The 20,969-nt window shown below is 42.6% G+C and overlaps 2 protein-coding genes across 3 annotated transcripts in view; one reads left to right on the forward strand and one right to left on the reverse strand.

The window, feature by feature from the left end:
• LOC115369341 (gastrula zinc finger protein XlCGF57.1-like) overlaps positions 1-20,969 on the forward strand; it is a 60,544-nt gene that overhangs the window by 35,178 nt on the left and 4,397 nt on the right. The window contains exons 3-4 of one of the 2 annotated variants that reach the window (XM_030065929.1): positions 11,204-11,328; positions 14,811-15,054. In XM_030065929.1, coding sequence (XP_029921789.1) covers positions 11,236-11,328; positions 14,811-15,054 — 337 coding nt within the window. In that variant the 5' untranslated portion in view covers positions 11,204-11,235. Of the gene's footprint in view, positions 1-11,203; positions 11,329-14,807; positions 15,055-20,969 lie in introns of both variants that reach the window. The other variant, XM_030065930.1, reaches the window with a different exon arrangement.
• On the reverse strand, positions 5,169-8,132 carry LOC115369215 (zinc finger protein OZF-like). Its single transcript, XM_030065778.1, has 2 exons — positions 7,943-8,132; positions 5,169-6,361 (listed from the first exon to the last, which is right to left on the reverse strand). Exons 1-2 carry the CDS (start codon positions 8,130-8,132, stop codon positions 5,169-5,171), a joined length of 1,383 nt encoding a protein of 460 aa, XP_029921638.1.

Here is a 20,969-nt window from a genome sequence, read left to right on the forward strand (position 1 = left end):
TGATATGAATGAAGTGGTTAACAACTTTAATCAATTCTTTGTAAGTGTTGGACCTGATCTGGCAGAACAAATCCCAGATCCAGTAACATCTGAGGAGCAGTGTGACAGTTTAATAGACCGAAATCTGAATTCAATGTTCCTCACAGCAGTGGAGGAGAAAGAAATTATAAATATTGTTTCCAAATGTACAAATAAGACATCTACAGACTGTGATGACATTGATATGACTGTTGTGAAGAGAGTGATTGAGGGGATTTCAAAACCATTAACGTACATCTGTAACCTATCATTTCAAACCGGTACATTTCCAGACAAAATGAAAATAGCAAAAGTCATACCTCTATATAAAACTGGGAACAAACACCAATTCACAAACTACAGACCGGTATCATTACTATCTCAATTCTCTAAAATCCTAGAAAAACTTTTCAATAACCGACTGGAGAAATTTATAGACAAACACAAATTACTCACTGAATGTCAATATGGATTTAGATCCAACAGAGCAACGGCACTAGCACTAATCGATTCAGTTGAGGAAATTACTAACTCAATAGACTCAAAACAGTATACAGTAGGGATATTCATAGACCTAAAAAAGGCATTTGACACAATAAATCATGATATATTATTCAAGAAACTAGATCGGTATGGCATCAGGGGGAAAGCACTGCAGTGGCTCAAGAGCTACTTAACAAATCGGAAGCAGTTTGTGAAATTGGGTGATGCTTGTTCAGCATGTTTGGACATCACCTGTGGCGTCCCTCAGGGGTCAGTGTTGGGCCCCAAACTTTTTATACTCTATATCAATGACATATGCATGGTATCAAAAGCTTTGAAGATGGTTTTGTTTGCGGATGACACCAATATTTTTTGTTCTGGCAGTGATTTACACAATCTAACAAAAATAATTAATAATGAATTGAATAAACTAAAAGCATGGTTGGACAGAAATAAACTATCATTAAACTTGAGCAAAACAAGAATAATGCTTTTTGGCAATCACAGATCTAACATGAAATTAGAGATACAGTTGGATGGGGTCAATATTGAAAGAGTAAATGAGATCAAATTTTTAGGGGTAATGATAGATGAAAAGATTAGTTGGAAATCACAAATTAAATATGTACAATCTAAAATCTCAAGATGCATTGCAATATTAAACAAAGCAAAACAGACACTGGATCATAAATCACTCCGTATTCTATATAATACATTAGTTTCTCCATATCTTATTTACTGTGCAGAAGTCTGGGGTAATAATTACACAAGCGCAATACATCCACTTATAATTTTACAAAAGAAAGCCATACGGATCATTCATGGGGCAGGATACAGGGAACACACAAACTCATTATTCTTACGGTCAAAACTAATCAAACTCAAAGATATTGTGGAATTTCGGACAGCACAAATACTTCACAAAGCAAAAAATAATCTGCTGCCTGCAAACATTCAGAATCTGTTCACTGGAAGGGAAGGGGGTTATAATTTAAGGGGAAAATTTTACTTTAAAACAATGAAGGCACGCACAACAAAAAAAACTTTTTGTATATTAATCTGTGGGGTTAAGCTATGGAACAGTTTGGAGGTGACGCTCAGGGAATGTCCAAGCATGTATCAGTTTAAAAAAAGATTCAAGGAAATGATCTTCACAAGGTACAGAATTGAGGAGGGTGTTTGAATATCAGTGGGTGTAGTACTTATTTATTTTCCTTTTGTTTGTTTTGTTTGTCTGCTTGGTTGATGTTTTTTTTTTTTTTTTTGTATTCAAGGTATGTATGTTATATGTCTGTGTGTGAGATGCATGTACATGTGCTTATTGTGTGTATGCGTTTAGTGTTCTGTGATATCAACAGGTGGTGATATGATGTAGTGTTTTTTTTGGATGGATCATTAAGAGGGGGTGGGTTCAGATAAGTTTTACTTCCTCCCACTCCTTTTCAGACATGTTAATGGGGTTCTATGTATTTTGCCTAGATCTGCCTTGTAATTTAATTATTTTAGTATTATTATTATTATTATTTTTCTTTTCTTCTCTATCTATCTATAGATGTGTACATTTTGTTTTTTGTTTTTGTTTTTGTTTTTTTTCGTTAATGCATAGTAGTCTTGTTTTTGGACATGTCTGAAATAAACAAACTAAACTAATAGTGCAAGATAAGCCATGGCACTTGCATTTCAAGTTTTCTTTTCAGGTTGTCCTGTCACAGCTGTCTTTTATAACTTGTTACATCAATTATTGAAATTGTCCGCTAAATTACTAATTGGGATTTTTTATTAATTAGAAGAAACAGGGAACGTGTGAAGTTGCTGAACACTGTGACTCTCTTCGTGCGTTCTATTTGTGGTTTCACTGTTCTACCACTAGGTTTTGTGTGTACGCATGGTAAGAGTTTTACTTAAATTTACACATGTTCCTACGCAAAAGTACAAGTTGATAAATCCCATACTTTGCGTGGGAATGTTCTAACGCACCCATTACGCACCCATTACGCACACATCTGTGCGTACGCACGGTTGATAAATGAGGCCCCTGGATTATTAAATTTTTGGGTTTTGGAGAAAGATTTCTGAAAGGGGTCAAAACCTTATATAAAGGATACAATGGCTCAGTGAGCCTAACAAACGGAACAACCCCCAGATTTGATATCAGGCGGGGAATTAGACAAGGCTGTCCACTGAGTCCTCTTTTATTTCTGCTAGTTACACAGCTTATGCCAGTTCATATTAAAAATTATGCACCCACCCACCCACACACACACACACACACACACACAGGACTGCGTCTCTACAGGTGCTCTGCAGTGTGGGTTCTCATGTGTTTGTTGAAGTTTCCTTTCTGTGCAAACCCTTTACCACAGAGTGAGCAGAGGAATGTTTTCTGTCCAGTGTGTATTCTCACATGTGCGTTGAGGTTTCCTTTCGGTGCAAACGCTGTACCACAGAGTGAGCAGGGGAATGGTTTCTCTCCAGTGTGGATTCTCATGTGTAGCTCGAGATGTCCATTCTTTGCAAACGTTTTACCACAGAGTGAGCAGGGAAAAGGTTTCTCTCCAGTGTGGATTCTCATATGTAGCTCGAGGTTTGATTTCTGCGTAAACCCTTTACCACAGAGTGAGCAGAGGAACAGTTTCTCTCCAGTGTGGATTCTCATGTGTCTGTTGAGTTTTCCTTTCTTGGTAAACTGTTTACCACAGAGTGAGCAGGGGAATGTACTCTTTGCTGTGTTCTTGGTCTTGGAGCAGGAAGCTGGTTTCTCTCCCACATCAGGACTATCATGACTGAGAGGGACTTCACTCAGTGGGTTTGAACCTGACTGAGCTTCTCTGGTCTCATCCCAGTTGTCACTGTCATCAGTGTCAGCCTCAGAGGAGGGTTCTGGGTTCCTGGCTCGTTCCTCTTCACCATCTTCTACTTCCATCTGTCCAGTGAAGTGGCGGGCGTCTCTGTTCCACTCAGCTTCCTCTTCATCATCCTCACTCTTCACAGGGACAGCAGTGAACGGCAGCTTGGTGATATCTTGAAGCTGCTCTCCCCGCTGATTGATCCAGAGTTCCTCCTTTTCATCCTTAATGTGTGGGGACTCAAACTCCAGAGTGGGGGTCCGATGAAGCTGCTCAGGGGGAACCTCTTCTTTACACACTACTGGAAAAAACACAGACACACACAATTATGCTTGAAAGCTGAACCGAGCCTGTCAGCATCACTTTATGTCAGCATAATCCCTACTACAGCTTTTAAAATGATCTGAAAGTTGTCGCTGAACAAACCCACTAACATGATATTAGCCTGTGAAGTTGGTCCTTTAGAGTTATTATCATGCATTGATATTGATATTATCTCACAGATGCTGCAGATTGTCTTGGTGTTTTCTTTTGAATCTTAACTGGCGGTTAGCCTCGCTTGTCAGGGTCCAGGTGAGTCGGTGATGTGAAAATGACGTTTAAAAGTTACGAACCTCTGTGCAGTTGCACCTCCGGCAGCAAGATGGCATCCAGGAGTCTCTGCTGCCTCTCCACCTTCAGTTTCAGGCGCGAGTTTTGCAGCTCGTACTCGGCCAGCGTCTCCTCTGGCAGAGCCAGCGTCTCCTCCGGCAGAGCCAGCGTCTCCTCGGCGGCTGCAGTTTGTTGCCGCATCACCTGTGATCTCAGCTCGAGTTAATTGAAGTACACCGGCACACTGGTGAACTGACCCATGCAGAGAGCATCTGGGGCAGTGAGCTGACCAAGAGCAATGTCAGAGGAAGACCTTAATACAGTGACCACAGACGGTATGTAAATAGGCAGAGAACTAAAGGTGAGGGAAGCTATTGTGACGATAACATTTTCGGAAGTTGTAAAGTTTTCATTAGTACCGTTAAAAACGTATAGCCGTTAACTTGCCCGTGATTGGCCTGACCGTATGCCACTCAGATAACAGTTAACCAATCAGTTGAGGTGTGCTGATTCTCTCTTCTGATTGGCTAAACAAAGTGTGCTGCCACAGTTCCAGGAGAAAGGCAAGAGAGAGGAGCTGTGAAACTATATTTAGAGGACCACAGGTACTCAAAAGCACAGGTACATCTTGCAGGGAGATCAGCAGTTCCAATAAAACCCTGGAAAAGTGGACAGCATGGGGCCTTTAATATGGAGTTGGTCCCTTTGCAGCAGCACAGCTTCCACTCCTTTGGGTGGCTTTCGACCAGATGTTGGAGTGTGTCTGTGGGAATTTGCATTTGTGAGGTCAGACACTGATGTTGGACCAGAGGGCCCGGCTCGCAATCTGAGGGGCCGAGGCCGAGCCCAGGAGCCAACTTTGGTAGCTGCTGCATAGGAGACCACAGAAACACAGGGAAAGCAGCCACACACACACTGTCTGCATTTGCACGTCGAACAGTTTATTTAGTAAACAGGCATTCATTACAGTAAACACTTTGCTGGAACTCGAATTATCTCTGTATGAACACAACATGTGTAACAAAATGTGTTGGAATGTGCTGCATCTCCAACATCAGCATTGACTCTGAAGCATCTCCTGCTGCTGCTCTCACTGACACACTCGTGTTTGCTTACATCTGTATGATGCTCGATGAAGCTCCTCCCACACAAACACACACACACACACACACACACACACACACACACACACACACACACACACAAACACACACACAGAGGACTGCGATTCTACAGGTTCTCTCCAGTGTGGGTTTTCATGTGTCGCTCGAGGGCTCCTTTCTGTGCAAACCCTTTACCACAGACTGAGCAGGGGAACGGTTTCTCTCCAGTGTGGGTTCTCATGTGTCTGTTGAGGTCTCCTTTCTTGGTAAACCCTTTACCACAGAGTGAGCAGGGAAATGGTTTCTCTCCAGTGTGGATTCTCACGTGTATCTCGAGGGTTCCTTTATGTGCAAACGCTGTACCACAGAGCATGCAGGGGAACGGTTTCTCTCCAGTGTGGATTCTCATGTGTTTGTTGAGGGTTCCTTTCTCAGTAAACCCTTTACCACAGAGTGAGCAGACAAATGGTTTCTCTCCAGTGTGGATTCTCATGTGTCGCTTCAGGTGCCCTTGACGTGCAAACGCTGTACCACAGAGTGAGCAGGGGAATGGTTTCTCTCCAGTGTGGATTCTCATGTGTAGCTTGAGGTGCCCTTTGTGTGCAAACCCTTTACCACAGAGTGAGCAGGGGAATGGTTTCTCTCCAGTGTGGATTCTCATGTGTCGCTTGAGGGTTCCTTTCTCTGCAAACGCTGTACCACAGAGTGAGCAGATGAACGGTTTCTGTCCAGTGTGGATTCTCATGTGTAGCTTGAGGTGTCCTTTATCAGTAAACCCTTTACCACAGAGTGAGCAGGGGAATGGTTTCTCTCCAGTGTGGATTCTCATGTGTTGCTTGAGGTGTCCTTTTTGTGCAAACGCTGTACCACAGAGTGAGCAGGGGAATGTACTCTTTGCTGTTTTCTTGGTCTCGGAGCAGGAAGCTGATTTCTCTCCCACATCAGGACTGTCATGACTGAGAGGGACTTCACTCAGTGGGTTTGAACCTGACTGAGCTTCTCTGGTCTCATCCCAGTCATCACTGTCATCAGTCTCAGCCTCAGAGGAGGGTTCTAGGTTCCTGGCTCGTTCCTCTTCACCATCCTCTGCTTCCATCTGTCCAGTGAAGTGGCGGGCGTCTCTGTTCCACTCAGCTTCCTCTTCATCGTCCTCACTCTTCACAGTGACAGCACTGAACGGCAGCTTGGTGATATCCTGAAGCTGCTCTCCCTGCTGATTGGTCCAGAGTTCCTCCTGTTCCTCCTTAATGTGTGGGGACTCAAACTCCAGAGTGGGGGTCCGATGAAGCCGCTCAGGGGGAACCTCTTCTTTACACACTACTGGAAAAAAAACACACAGACACACACAATTATGCTTGGAAGCTGACCCGTGCCTGTCAGCATCACTTCATGTCAGCATAATCCCTACTAAAGCTTTTAAAATGATCTGAAAGTTGTCGCTGAACAGACCCACTAACATGATATTAGCTTGTGAAGTTGGTCCTTTAGAGTTGTTATTATCATGAATTGATATTGATACACTATATTACCAAAAGTATTCGCTCACCTGCCTTTACTCATACTATGAACTGAAGTGCCATCCCATTCCTAACCCATAGAGTTCAATATGATGTCGGTCCACCTTTTGCAGCTATTACAGCTTCAACTCTTCTGGGAAGACTGTCCACAAGGTTGAGGAGAGTGTTTATAGGAATTTTTGACCATTCTTCCAAAAGCGCATTGGTGAGGTCACACACTGATGTTGGTCGAGAAGGCCTGGCTCTCAGTCTCCGCTCTAATTCATCCCAAAGGTGTTCTATCGGGTTCAGGTCAGGACTCTGTGCAGGCCAGTCAAGTTCATCCACACCAGACTCTGTCATCCATGTCTTTATGGACCTTGCTTTGTGCACTGGTGCACAGTCATGTTGGAAGAGGAAGGGGCCCGCTCCAAACTGTTCCCACAAGGTTGGGAGCATGGAATTATCCAAAATGTTTTGGTATCCTGAAGCATTCAAAGTTCCTTTCACTGGAACTAAGGGGCCAAGCCCAGCTCCTGAAAAACAACCCCACACCATAATTCCTCCTCCACCAAATTTCACAGTCGGCACAATGCAGTCTGAAATGTACCGTTCTCCTGGCAACCTCCAAACCCAGACTCGTCCATCAGATTGCCAGATGGAAAAGCGTGATTCATCACTCCAGAGAACGCATCTCCACTGCTCTAGAGTCCAGTGGCGGCGTGCTTTACACCATTGCATCCGACGCTTTGCATTGCACTTGGTGATGTGTGGCTTGGCTGCAGCTGCTCGGCCATGGAAACCCATTCCATGAAGCTCTCTGCGTACTGTACTTGGGCTAATCTGAAGGTCACATGAAGTTTGTAGCTCTGTAGCAATTGACTGTGCAGAAAGTCGGCGACCTCTTTGCACTATGTGCTTCAGCATCCGCTGACCCCTCTCTATCACTTTACGTGGCCTGCCACTTCGTGGCTGAGTTGCTGTTGTTCCCAAACGCTTCCATTTTGTTATAATAGAGCTGACAGCTGACTGTGGAATATTTAGGAGCGAGGAAATTTCACGACTGGATTTGTTGCACAGGTGGCATCCTATGACAGTTCCACGCTGGAATTCACTGAGCTCCTGAGAGCGGCCCATTCTTTCACAAATGTCTTGTTTCACAGTCTGCATGCCTGAGTGCTTGATTTTATACACCTGTGGCCAGGCCAAGTGATTAGGACACCTGATTCTGATCATTTGAATGGGTGAGCGAATACTTTTGGTAATATAGTGTATCATTATCTCACAGATGCTGCAGATTGTCTCTGGGTTTTTTTTTGTTTTTGAATCTTAACTGGTGGTTAGTCTCACCTGTTTGGGTCCAGGTGAGTCGGTGATGTGAAAATGGCGTTTAAAAGTTACAAACCTCTGTGCAGTCGCACCTCCGGCAGCGAGATGGCATCCAGGAGCCTTTTCTGCCTCTCCACCTTCAGTTTCAGGCGAGAGTTTTGCAGCTCGTACTCGGCCAGCGTCTCCTCCGGCAGAGCCAGCGTCTCCTCGGCGGCTGCAGTTTGTTGCCACATCACCTGCGATCTCAGCTCGCAGAGTTCAGACATCTTCACAACCTTGGTCCTCCACTTCCTGCCGTCTGCAAGAGATCCGACGTTTCGCTGAAAAATAGACTCAGAAATGAGTTTTTGTTTATTTTCTTCCTCGGCTGATGATTCTGATTTTGAGAATGTTGTTCTTTAAAACCATTGTCGTCCAGTCTAGAAGTTTGCTGGAATGATGTGAGTTAATTGAAGTACACCGGCACACTGGTGAACTGACCCACACAGAGAGTATCTGGGGCAGTGAGCTGACCAAGAGCAATGTCAGAGGAAGATCTTTATACAGTGACTACAGACGGTATGTAAATAGGCAGAGAACAAAAGGTGAGGGGAGCTCTTGTGATGCAGTGATCAGGTTGGATGCCATTCGGAATGGGAACAAAAGGCATGAAAAGTGTTTGTGTTCACGCCCACAGGATTAAAGGCCAGGGCCAGACCACAGGATGGGCCAGTCAATTAGCGAGTCTGAATCATTTTTTCCCATGTCCCGCAGGATTTTAGCCCAAATTTGCTCATCTGTTGGGCTCATTTGAACGCCGACTGTTTTATCAACCTGACAAAATACAATGCCGGTTCAACAAAGAAAGTTTGTAAAGGATGCTGCTGTCCCCACATTGTCTGGACTAACGTCTACTCTGTGACCAGTTAGTGATTTTTTGTCTCTGTCTCATCAAGACGATAACATTTTTAGGAAGTTGTAAAGTTTTTCATTGCTACCGCTGATAATATTACAGGTACTGGTGGGCACCACATAAACAGCTTAAGGCTGGTACACACTCCAGGATAATCGGGCCGATTTTTGTCCCATCTCCCCCTTCCGATCAAAGCCAGCAAAGGCCCGATTGTCTGATGTCTGCAAACGTCATCGTGTCTGATTTTCCTGTGGTGTGGGGTGTGTTAAGAGTGATTTTGTCCGGTCCGATCGGCTCGGAAGGCGAGATTGTAAATAATGAACATGTGTAATATTTGCGACTAGATATCCTGTAGTGTGTGGGGTACTCTGAGAGGAGTCAAGCACGCACTGTGTGTAATGTCCCGTGATGGGAATAACGCCGTTATAAATAAACAGTGTTACTTTTATCAGTATTGAGTAATCAAAAAAAAATTGTTTCCCCCATTACAATGCCGTTACCGTTACTGACAATAAAATGCACCGTTACTAGGCTATAACTGAGCTCACTGATGCGGGTTTCAACCGAGTTGGCTCTCTGTCAGCAGTCGGAGTTGACAATGAGCCCAAACCATAAGAAAAGTACACAATTCCCGATGGCCGAGTGGTTATTGTCCCCGTCTGAGGGCATCACTACTTTATTATTTTACTTTGTTAACAATGACACTGAAGTGATTTTTATTATTCTGCCTGTCATTGGCTAGATGACACACACAGTGGCATTTAGGGATTTTCATTTCTGTACCTTTTTCGTGAATTTGTATTGTAACCCAAGCGCTAAATTGTTATCATTATTATTATTATGATTATTATTGTTATTATTATTATGCCACGTGTACCGGAACAAAAGCCAATCAAGACGTGAGCTGAGTCAGCTGACTGAGGGAAGAGGATGTAAAAACAAACAAAAAAGTCACGTTTGACTACGCGAGATTTGGAATATTGAGCGTGAAGACCCTGAAACTCTGCTGAAGAATCGGTCAGTGTGTGGTGTACTCCGTAGTGCACACCACACACTATAAGATCAGAAGAGAGAGATCTTGTGTGATCTGTCTTTTGTTATCATCAAGTGTGTGGTCTCTAAATCTGTGAAGGTTTGAAGAATCCTGTAGTGTGTGCCAGCCTTTATTCTCTCTCTGTAAACAGGAGAAATGAATGAGACAGAGAAACTCCACGTCTGTTTGTCTTCTCGCTCAGCAGAAAGAGGGAGGAGGATTTAATAAAACATGTGCACTGTCAGTACATGTACACTCAGTGTTCTCCATATTAAAAAAAACACAACTTCAAAATGAGATACAATTTCTCATCATTCAACAAATACTATTGTAGGCTTTATTTGATTAAATAAATCAAAATGACAATAACCAATGTTTTTACACTGTAGGTTGTTTTCTTCCAACTGAAAATAACATCTAGCTTATACTACAAATTACATACGGTTCCTAAGTGCATTTTCCTCATCCAACTTAAATCCTTCCAGAAATGCATGAGCTGACAGATTTTCAACTTGTTTTTAACCAATTTTAGAATATATAAAATGAGTATTTAACTTTAGCTTTTAACCTTTTTTACAGTACATGAAATCACAATTTTTAAACCTTTACACAAACACGTTTGAAAAATATAAAGACTTCATAAAAATGTTCGAGGAGCAGAAAATAAAACTCTGACTGACGTGACTCGGGTAGCAACAGGTGACGTCATCAGGCGCGAAAATACTGCTTTTACACTGTACACATATATGTCCACATCTTCATAAAACAAGCTTAATACCGGACATTAAAACATTCAGCGACATGTTAACATACTGCACTTCAGTTACTTTTCTTAATCTACTATTCCACCAACCTGTAAACAGGAGAAATGAATGAGACAGAGAAACTCCACGTCTGTTTGTCTTCTCACTCAGTAGAAAGAGGAAAGCTGCAAAGCGGACCAAACTGACGTAAAGCCCCTGGGGCCTAGTAGACGCCACACTGCCCCCTGCTGGTGATCACATGTTAATTACTCCTGATATGTACATGAAATATTTTAGTGCAACGTTGGTGGAAACAGGCTGAACACCCCTTAACAAATACTCAAAAAAAAAAAAAAGGATGAATTATGAAATTACAAAAACTACCACAAATGTGATAACACTTTAGTGGGCATCACAATAGAGAATGTGAAGTTACGTCACGCCCAGGTCCGCCCCTGGCCAAATTGGGGTCCTAAGCAGCATTTTATTTCGAGCCCGAAAAAAAGAAAATTATAAGAGAGATTTAATAATAGTCATTCAGGCGTTTGCGAGGTCAGCTGCGTCCCCTCGCCGTGATTAGAACATCTGCTGTTGCAGATGCCCGACGTTTACAAACAAAGGTCACCAGTTAACACGGAAACCAGTTAATCCGTAACACCTGCTCTGCAGCCTCGGTCCGGTCTCCTCACCTCGTCAGGTAAATGTGGAACCACGCCGACACGGGACTTGGTTTTCAGAGCAAGAAGTTGATTTCTCGAGTAAACGCGTTTCAGCGGGTGAAGATCCATCATCAGGTAGCACACGGATACAGATCAGCTACAAAACGATACAACTTAACAAACAAATAACAACAACAAACGCGGACATACACGGAGCTGCTGAAAGGCTGCCACTCGCGTCGGCGCCGGAACCGGAATGTTATCTATTATCTATTGTGATGCCCACTAAAGTGTGATCACATTTGTGGTTGTTTTTGTAATTTCATAATTCATCCTTTCTTGAGTATTTGTTAAGGGGTGTTCAGCCTGTTTCCACCAACTTTGCACTAAAATATGTCATGTACATATCAGGAGTAATTAACATGTGATCACCAGCAGGGGGCACTGTGGCGTCTACTGGGCCCCAGGGGCTTTACGTCAGTTTGGTTCGCTTTGCAGCTTTCCTCTTTCTGCTGAGCGAGAAGACAAACAGACGTGGAGTTTCTCTGTCTCATTCATTTCTCCTGTTTACAGGTTGGTGGAATAGTAGATTAAGAAAAGTAATTGAAGTGCAGTATATTAACATGTCGCTGAATGTTTTAATGTCCGGTATTAAGCTTGTTTTATGAAGATGTGGACATATATGTGTACAGTGTAGAACATAGATATAGAAACGTAGATGCCGCGTTCGCTATTGCCGTACATCGCCACTATGCGTCTGTCGGTCCGCCATATTGCACAGGGCGGAAGCTAACGTTCTAAACGTTGTAACCCCAGAGTAAACCGACTGTCACTTGCTTAATCCTGAACCGATTTTCAAGAAATTTGACTTGTTATAAACGCGAGAACTTGAATATGATACTGGTTACTTATTGGAATTAAATTCAGATACTGATGGTGGGTCTAATCAGCTCTAAATATCAAAACACCCCCTGAATAGCCACAACTTACCTCTCAGGGATATGCAGGCTACTGTCTAATGAATAGGGAACATCAAATGTAAAAGAATATTGACAATTTCAACTTGAGTGTCTCCAAATATATAGATTTCTATATCCATTGTATTGTCAGCCTATGAAGCCACCTGGTTGCTTGTTATTCTATTAATAATAATAATATCAATCCAATAATAAATAGAACAAAACTATTTTTTCCCCAGACTCCAGTTAAGAGAACACCCAGTCAGTTCATCCGTACACACCCAAGACACGTGATAAATCCTATTTTTTTCCCTCTTCACAACATGTGAAAGACCTAAGTTTGTTGTTCCGTTTCCACAGCACACTTAAGCTTGCCCACGTTGTCACCTGTAGGAATCATTTATTTTTCAGCACTCTTGGGTTGGCCTACACAGAACATCATTTTCATCTTCATTAATTCAGATATGGAATACAAAACTCATTATAATATACACATTCATTCAACCTTTATTTAATCAGGTAAGTCCCATTGAAATCAAGATCTTATTTTCAGGAGACCTGGGTACATAGGTGCATCCACAAGCAATCAGTATAAAATGTAAAATATTAAGTTGAGAATGATTAAAATAATACCACATAACACACAATGCCACATAATGACAGCATAATAAAATAACACAAGCAATACAATAAAAATGTCAGGGAATATTATGAAAATCTGGGAATAAATTCCTTACCAACATTTTTCTTCACCAATGTGTTTATAAAGGTGTTTAATAACACATAAAAAGATTTAAAGTCAACTGTGACAGTGACAGCTAATGAAAGTTTGGATAGCCGGGAAAACTGAAAACTGAACATAGTCCTTGCTAAGCATGGTTTGCCCAGTTCTGTCAAAGTCCTCTGCCTTGAAATGACAGCTGTAGAGAACCGTGGTCTCAGTGGGCTTAAAATCCTTCCTCCTGGCAGCTATGGCCCAGGCTTTCCTAACTTCAGGATCACTCGGGAACCTTTGACAAAAAACAAAGCCATCAGCAAGCCGTAGCATTAACAGTTGCTGAATGATGCAGCTAGTGCATTAAGCCAAAGTTAGCAGCATAAACATAGCTTACTAGACGTAGCTAACGTAAACACACTCCTCTGAACATTTTTATTAACTAAATTATACAAAAAGATCAAAATATCACGTTTAACTTTACTTTAGTTATATACTCAGTAAGCTAGCTAAGCTGGAGTAAGAGGCTGGTGATGTGAGGTTACTAGCGTTAGATCACCACCACAGTGTCAGCTCATTTTCATGACAGTTTGAAGCAACATTTTACGATCACTAACTCTAAACAGTTCAATACAATGAAACTGCCACTTATACCTGTGAAAGGTTATCCCACCTTGTCGATTTTCTACTCAAAAGCAGCACATGAGGCTGGCATATTCGCTGCGGTCTGCTGTCTCACTCCCGGGCGCTCCCACTCTGTTGCCCCTACCAATATGGCGGCTCCGCTGACGTATCGCCAGATGGCAAACGCGGCATCTACATTTCTATATCTATGGTGTAGAAGCTGTATTTTCGCGCCTGGTGACGTCACCTGTTGCTTGCAGCTCATGCATTTCAGTAAAGGATTTAAGTTGAAGGAGGAAACATGCACTTAGGAACCGTATGTAATTTGTACTATAAGCTATGTGTTATTTTCAGTTGGAAGAAAACAATCTACAGTGTAAAAACATTGGTTATTGTCATTTTGATTTATTTAATCAAATAAAGCCTATAATAGTATTTGCTGAATGATGATTTTTAACATGGAGAACACTGAGCGTACATGTACTGACAGTAAAACAATGGGTTTAAAGTGCACATGTTTTATTAAATCCTCCTCCCTCTTTCTGCTGGGCGAGAAGACAAACAGACGTGGAGTTTCTCTGTCTCAATCATTTCTCCTGTTTAAAGAGAGAGCATAAGCTGTTTATGTGGTGCCCTCCCGTACCTGTAACATTATCAGCGGTAGCAATGAAAAACTTTACAACTTCTGAAAATGTTATCGTCTTGATGAGACAGAGACAAAAAATCACTAACTGGTCAGGGATTAGACGTTAGTGCAGACAATGTGGGGACAGCAGCATCATTTACAAAATGTCTTTGTGGAACCGGCATTGTATTTTGTTAGGTTGATAAAACAGTTGGCGTTGAAATGAGCCCAACAGATGAGCAAATTTGGGCTAAAATCTGGGAAAAAATGATTTAGACTCGCTAATTGACTGGACCATCCTGTGGTCTGGCCCTGGCCTTTAATCCTGTGGGCGTGAACACAAACACTTTTCATGCCTTTTGTTCCCATTCCGAATGGCATCCGACCTGATCACTGCGTCACAATAGCTTCCCTCACCTTTTGTTCTCTGCCTATTTACATACCGTCTATAGTCACTGTATAAAGGTCTTCCTCTGACATTGCTCTTGGTCAGCTCACTGCCCCAGATACTCTCTGCATCGGTCAGTTCACCAGTGTGCCGGTGTACTTCAATTAACTCACATCATTGCAGCAGACTTCTAGACTGGACTACAGTGGTTTTAAAGAACAACATTCTCAGAATCAGAATCATCAGCCGAGGAAGAAAATAAACAAAAACTCATTTCTGAGTCTATTTTTCTTTGTGTCAAAGCAGCAAAACGTTGGATATCTTGCAGACGGCAGGAAGTGGAGGACCAAGTTTGTGAAGATGTCTGAACTCTGCGAGCTGAGATCGCAGGTGATGCGGCAACAAACTGCAGCAGCCGAGGAGACGCTGGCTCTGCCGGAGGAGACGCTGGCCGAGTACGAGCTGCAAAACTCTCGCCTGAAACTGAAAGTGGAGAGGCAGCAGAGGTTCCTGGATGCCATCTTGCTGCCGGAGGTGCGACTGCACAGAGGTTCGTAACTTTTAAACGCCATTTTCACATCACCGACTCACCTAGACCCTGACAGGCGAGGCTAACCGCCAGTTAAGATTCAAAAGAAAACACAGAGACAATCTGCAGCATCTGTGAGATAATATCAATATCAATGCATGATAATAACAACTAATGATATCAATATCAATGCATGATAATAACAACTCTAAAGGACAACTTTCACAGGCTAATATCATGTTAGTGGGTCTGTTCAGCCACAACTTTCAGATCATTTTAAAAGCTTTAGTAGGAATTATGCTGACATGAAGTTGTTAGCTCCCGATTCTTTTGTTGAAAGCCCAAGAACAGACCGGAGTCAGTCTTCAATTTTCTGATGCAATATTTATTATGGTCACATATAAAGCAAGGCAGCGCTGGTCTCAGTGTGACAGAGCTCCCGCAGGATCTTAGTCAGAAAGAGCCCCGATATCAGAAAATGATACACATTTATGTTCTTGGGCTGGGGCCTGCCCCGTACATAGGTTGGACTTAAACGCAACCGAGAATAATTGGCCAGTTACCCAGACATGGACAGGCCAACCACTGTCCATGCCTTGTCTCTAGAATGCGTGTTGCTATGTGTGTGAATGTTGACTGGGCGTGTATCTAATGCAACAGACCTAACTAACAAGATAGAGAAAGTACATCTGGCTTTTGCTTTGTCTGTCCTCTGCTTAGCAGCCAAGCTGCCCTGAACTATGTAATACATTGGATAATGCAAGTAACATTGAACTATATGGCCAATTGTAACAATTCCCCCTTTTGACATAATTTTATTCTGTCAACACAGCTAGGTCAGAATGTTATTCTTCATTGCGGTACCGCTTTAGGTGGAAAACCAGCCGGTCAGCCCCCCCAAACTGCCAGTGATTCCCAGCCTAAATAAGCAACACAATCAAACATCAGGTTTTTAATGCCCCCTTTTGGTATACTCTTATTTTATCAACAGCAAAAACCCATAATTTAAATCTTAAGCAGAAGCATATGTTCCTACCTTCCTAACAACCTACAGCACAGGCCAAAAGTTTGGACACACCTTCTCATTCAATGCGTTTTCTTTATTTTCATGACTATTTACATTGTAGATTCTCACTGAAGGAATCAAAGCTATGAATGAACACATGTGGAGTTATGTACTTAACAAAAAAAGGTGAAATAACTGAAAACATGTTTTATATTCTCGTTTCTTCAAAATAGCCACCCTTTGCTCTGATTACTGCTTTGCACACTCTTGGCATTCTCTCGATGAGCTTCAAGAGGTAGTCACCTGAAATGGTTTTCACTTCACAGGTGTGCCTTATCAGGGTTAATTAGTGGAATTTCTTGCTTTATCAATGGGGTTGGGACCATCAGTTGTGTTGTGCAGAAGTCAGGCTACTACACAGCCAACAGCCCTATTGGACAACAGTTAAAATTCATATTATGGCAAGAACCAATCAGCTAACTAAAGAAAAACGAGTGGCCATCATTACTTTAAGAAGTGAAGGTCAGTCAGTCCGGAAAATTGCAAAAACTTTAAATGTGTCCCCAAGTGGAGTCGCAAAAACCATCAAGCGCTACAACGAAACTGGCACACATGAGGACCGACCCAGGAAAGGAAGACCAAGAGTCACCTCTGCTTCTGAGGACAAGTTCATCCGAGTCACCAGCCTCAGAAATCGCAAGTTAACAGCAGCTCAGATCAGAGAGCAGATAAATGCCACACAGAGTTCTAGCAGCAGACCCATCTCTAGAACAACTGTTAAGAGGAGACTGCGCCAATCAGGCCTTCATGGTCAAATAGCTGCTAGGAAACCACTGCTAAGGAGAGGCAACAAGCAGAAGAGATTTGTTTGGGCCAAGAAACACAAGGAATGGACATTAGACCAGTGGAAATCTGTGCTTTGGTCTGATGAGTCCAAATTTGAGATCTTTGGTTCCAACCGCCGTGTCTTTGTGAGACGCAGAAAAGGTGAACGGATGGATTCCACATGCCTGGTTCCCACTGTGAAGCATGGAGGAGGAGGTGTGATGATGTGAGGGTGTTTTGCTGGTGACACTGTTGGGGATTTATTCAAAATTGAAGCCACACTGAACCAGCATGGCTACCACAGCATCCTGCAGCGACATGCCATCCCATCCGGTTTGCGTTTAGTTGGACCATCATTTATTTTTCAACAGGACAATGACCCCAAACACACCTCCAGGCTGTGTAAGGGCTATTTGACCAAGAAGGAGAGTGATGGAGTGCTGCGGCAGATGACCTGGCCTCCACAGTCACCGGACCTGAACCCAATCGAGATGGTTTGGGGTGAGCTGGACCGCAGAGTGAAGGCAAAGGGGCCAACAAGTGCTAAACACCTCTGGGAACTCCTTCAAGACTGTTGGAAAACCATTTCAGGTGACTACCTCTTGAAGCTCATCGAGAGAATGCCAAGAGTGTGCAAAGCAGTAATCAGAGCAAAGGGTGGCTATTTTGAAGAAACTAGAATATAAAACATGTTTTCAGTTATTTCACCTTTTTTTGTTAAGTACATAACTCCACGTGTTCATTCATAGCTTTGATTCCTTCAGTGAGAATCTACAATGTAAATAGTCATGAAAATAAAGAAAACGCATTGAATGAGAAGGTGTGTCCAAACTTTTGGCCTGTGCTGTAGGTTGCTAGGAAGGTAGGAACATATGCTTCTGCTTAAGATTTAAATTATGGGTTTTTGCTGTTGATAAAATAAGAGTATACCAAAAGTATACTTTTGGTATACGTATATGTCAGCGGATATGTGTATATGTCAGCGGATATGTGTAAGCTGGCTATGTGTAAGTGTTATTAGCAACTATCAGCAGCAATTCTTCTTGCACAGTTTATGGAAAACAGTAAACATTTCTATGAAAGCCTATAAGTATCACGCCCCTATGTGTCTGCGAGTATATGGTTATGTATTAACATTAGCGTATATCGTGTCTATATGGGGTTCAGGGATACAAAAACGGTCTTCTTGGTCTTCATCGTCTTCGTCCACTTCAGTCTCGTCCTCCCCGGGCTCAGGGAGGGAGACCACAGGAATCATCTCTCAGGGGTGTTAAATTAATCTATAAGGAGGTGGTGCAGGGAATTTATGCAGAAACTATCAAAATGTTCCAATTTTCGAATGCAGGTCAAGCCAATCAGCTAAGGGGATCCCTAAATGTTCTGCCAATTCTTCTGATGTGGTCTTTAAGCTATAGAGAGCTCGAGTTATAGAGCTGTCTGGTGCAGTATTGTCTGGGATGAAGACGCAACAGTCCTGATGGGACATAACACACACACCTCCTTTTTTAGCTAAGAGGAAATCAAGGGCCAGTCTGTTCTGGCAAGTCATTAATGAAGGAGCAGCCAATTGTTCATGCAGACCAACGATAGCATTCCTTGTCATATTATTCAAACTTTGCATGTTAAAAATGGATGTAATTTATCTAAACATTCTTATTTATCATGACCCACCTGGGAAATGGATCAACACAGACAAGAAGGTATCTCTTGCCTTCAGGTTTGTTTTGAGCTCCCATATCAATAAAGTCAATTACTATCTTTCAGGAAGCATCTGTATCAGAAAAACTCCCCAGCCCTTTCAGCTCTTTCAAAGCTTTTAATATTTTAATTTGTTGTCATTTTAGAGCAATTCATTCTTCTTTTATTTTTCATAATCCAACACATCTGCATATTTTCCTTCATAACCCTGAATTTATTTATGTTGTCTAAATGTAAATAGCCTTCATTGCAGTCTGTCACACAACTTGTTTCTTGCAAGAACTTTCCATGGAAAGTGGATGGTCCTAATATTTCCAGACTATGTAATCTGAACTCAAATTATGTGTGTGCATTTCATGATTCCAATAATTCAAAGGCCTATCATTTAAAGCTATGGTGTAAATGCTTTGTGTGTGTGTGTGTGTGTGTGTGTGTGTGTGTGTGTGTGTAATGCCCCCTTTCCACCAGAAAGAACCTGGTGCTAGTTCGGAGCTGGTGCTAGAGCCGGTGCTTAACTGGTGCCAACGAAGAACCGGTTTGCTTTTCCACCAGCCAAGAGCCAAGTGGAGCTAAGTCAGAGCCACGTCATGACGTCATCGGAAAAAGTGATGACATGGGTGCGCGAGACGCTCGCTCAGAATTACAATAACCACCATGAATGAATGAATGATACTTTATTAATCCTTTGCAGGAAATTTCATTGTCACGGCAGCTTCATCACTTCAACACACATAAAACTGCACACTCATACTATACAGTGGCTGCAGCGTCTCTGTCTCTGTCTGCCCGTCCTGTCCTGAAGCTGGTGAAACTGATCAGTGAGTCGGGGATGATGTTCGTGAGCCGCGTCTCAGTCAAGCATATAACGCTGCTTTCCCGATACAGTTTCTGGCCCCGGGTGGAGCAGGATCTGGATTTATTAGCGATGCAAATACTGCTTGTGTCTTTACAAGCCTACATTTCAATACAGAGGCGAAAAACACAATTATTGCCGGCTACCTGTCGGATTCGTGATCGGAACGAATGACAGCTATGTTTAGTTATAAAACGGGTGCTTCTCATCCTTAAATGTAATTTGCTGAGCCGCGTTCCATGCCGTTGTAAAATCAGTATAATCCACGGCTTCTTGGGGATTATTGTTTATGTTTATAGCGTTCGCAGTTCCCGTTTTGTTTTGTAACGCCGCCCACCATTGACGTGGTGGGCCGCGTCATTGGTTCTTTCTCTGGCTCCTGTTTAGCCCCTGCTCGGAGTCGGTGCTTGCCTAGCACCAGTTTGGAACCAGTTTGGCACCAGTTTGGCCCCAGCTTGGGCGGTGGAAAACCAAAAAACTGGTGCTAAGTCAGGCACCGGCTCTGAACCAGCCCTGGTGGAAAAGGGGTATAAGTGAATGCTATTTTATTATGGTTTAACTGAGGCTTCGGTTGCTTTTAAACTGCTTTTCATATATTTTTTTTTTTTATCTTGTTTTGTTTTTCTTTTCCAGTCACTATTCTTGTCTTTAGTTATTTCTCCTTTATTCTTCTGATGAAACACTGGAAATGGAAAACCCCCATAATTTCGTTATGCTTTTGCCATAATGACCGTTAAGATTTCTGATTTCTGATATCTGTTATCTGTTATCTGTTGCATTGTTGCCTCTTACCACTTTGCCATCTCCTTTTTGGTGTCCTCTGCACTTGACTATAGCAACCTGATCTGGTTCAAGCAGGCCATGATAGAAATTAAGTAGCTGATTTAAGTGTTTAACGCGGGTGCCAGTTGAGCACAAAACATTTTCTTCTCCAGTGACACATTGTCCATGTGTATCATGTGAACTCCATAGGCTGAGTCATCGTGAATAGTGGTAGTTTTTCCTTCGCTAATTTACCTGTGTAATCATATTGTGGTGTGTGGAGGTCTTGTGGGTGTGAGTTTTGCTGTATCTATTGGTTGGGATGGACAATGTTTGGCTCAGTGGCTCTAGCCTTCACAATGGGAAACATCCATCATCTCTACGTGGCCCTGATTTGGACCTGTTATTGTTTGGTCTGAGCAAGTGGGTGCAGGTTCAGCCATCCAGTGTTAGATAGCTTCTAATCATCGCCCTTGCCTCGGCATAGGGAGGGGGCAAGGTCATGGGTGCTGGAGCAATCTCAGTTGCTTTTGTTGAGAATGTTTTGTCTTAGGATCGGTATTCGTTTTTGGTAAGGATGTGTTATCTCTAAATGTGGTACAGTATGTCTCCGGAGAAGTTAGGGTCTTAAATGGCACCTGTTGTTTTTGGTTGTGCAGAGGACAAGGTCTGAATAGAAAATTTAACTTCTCCCAAAAAACAATGGCAATTCGCAAAAAATGTTTCTGTCCGTTTTAACTCTTTCCCTACTTTCTCTAACCCTCTGCCTGCTTTCTCTAACCCTCTCTGCCA

Source organism: Myripristis murdjan, chromosome 12 (genome assembly GCF_902150065.1).
Source record: "Myripristis murdjan chromosome 12, fMyrMur1.1, whole genome shotgun sequence".
Taxonomy (NCBI): Eukaryota; Metazoa; Chordata; class Actinopteri; order Holocentriformes; family Holocentridae; genus Myripristis; species Myripristis murdjan.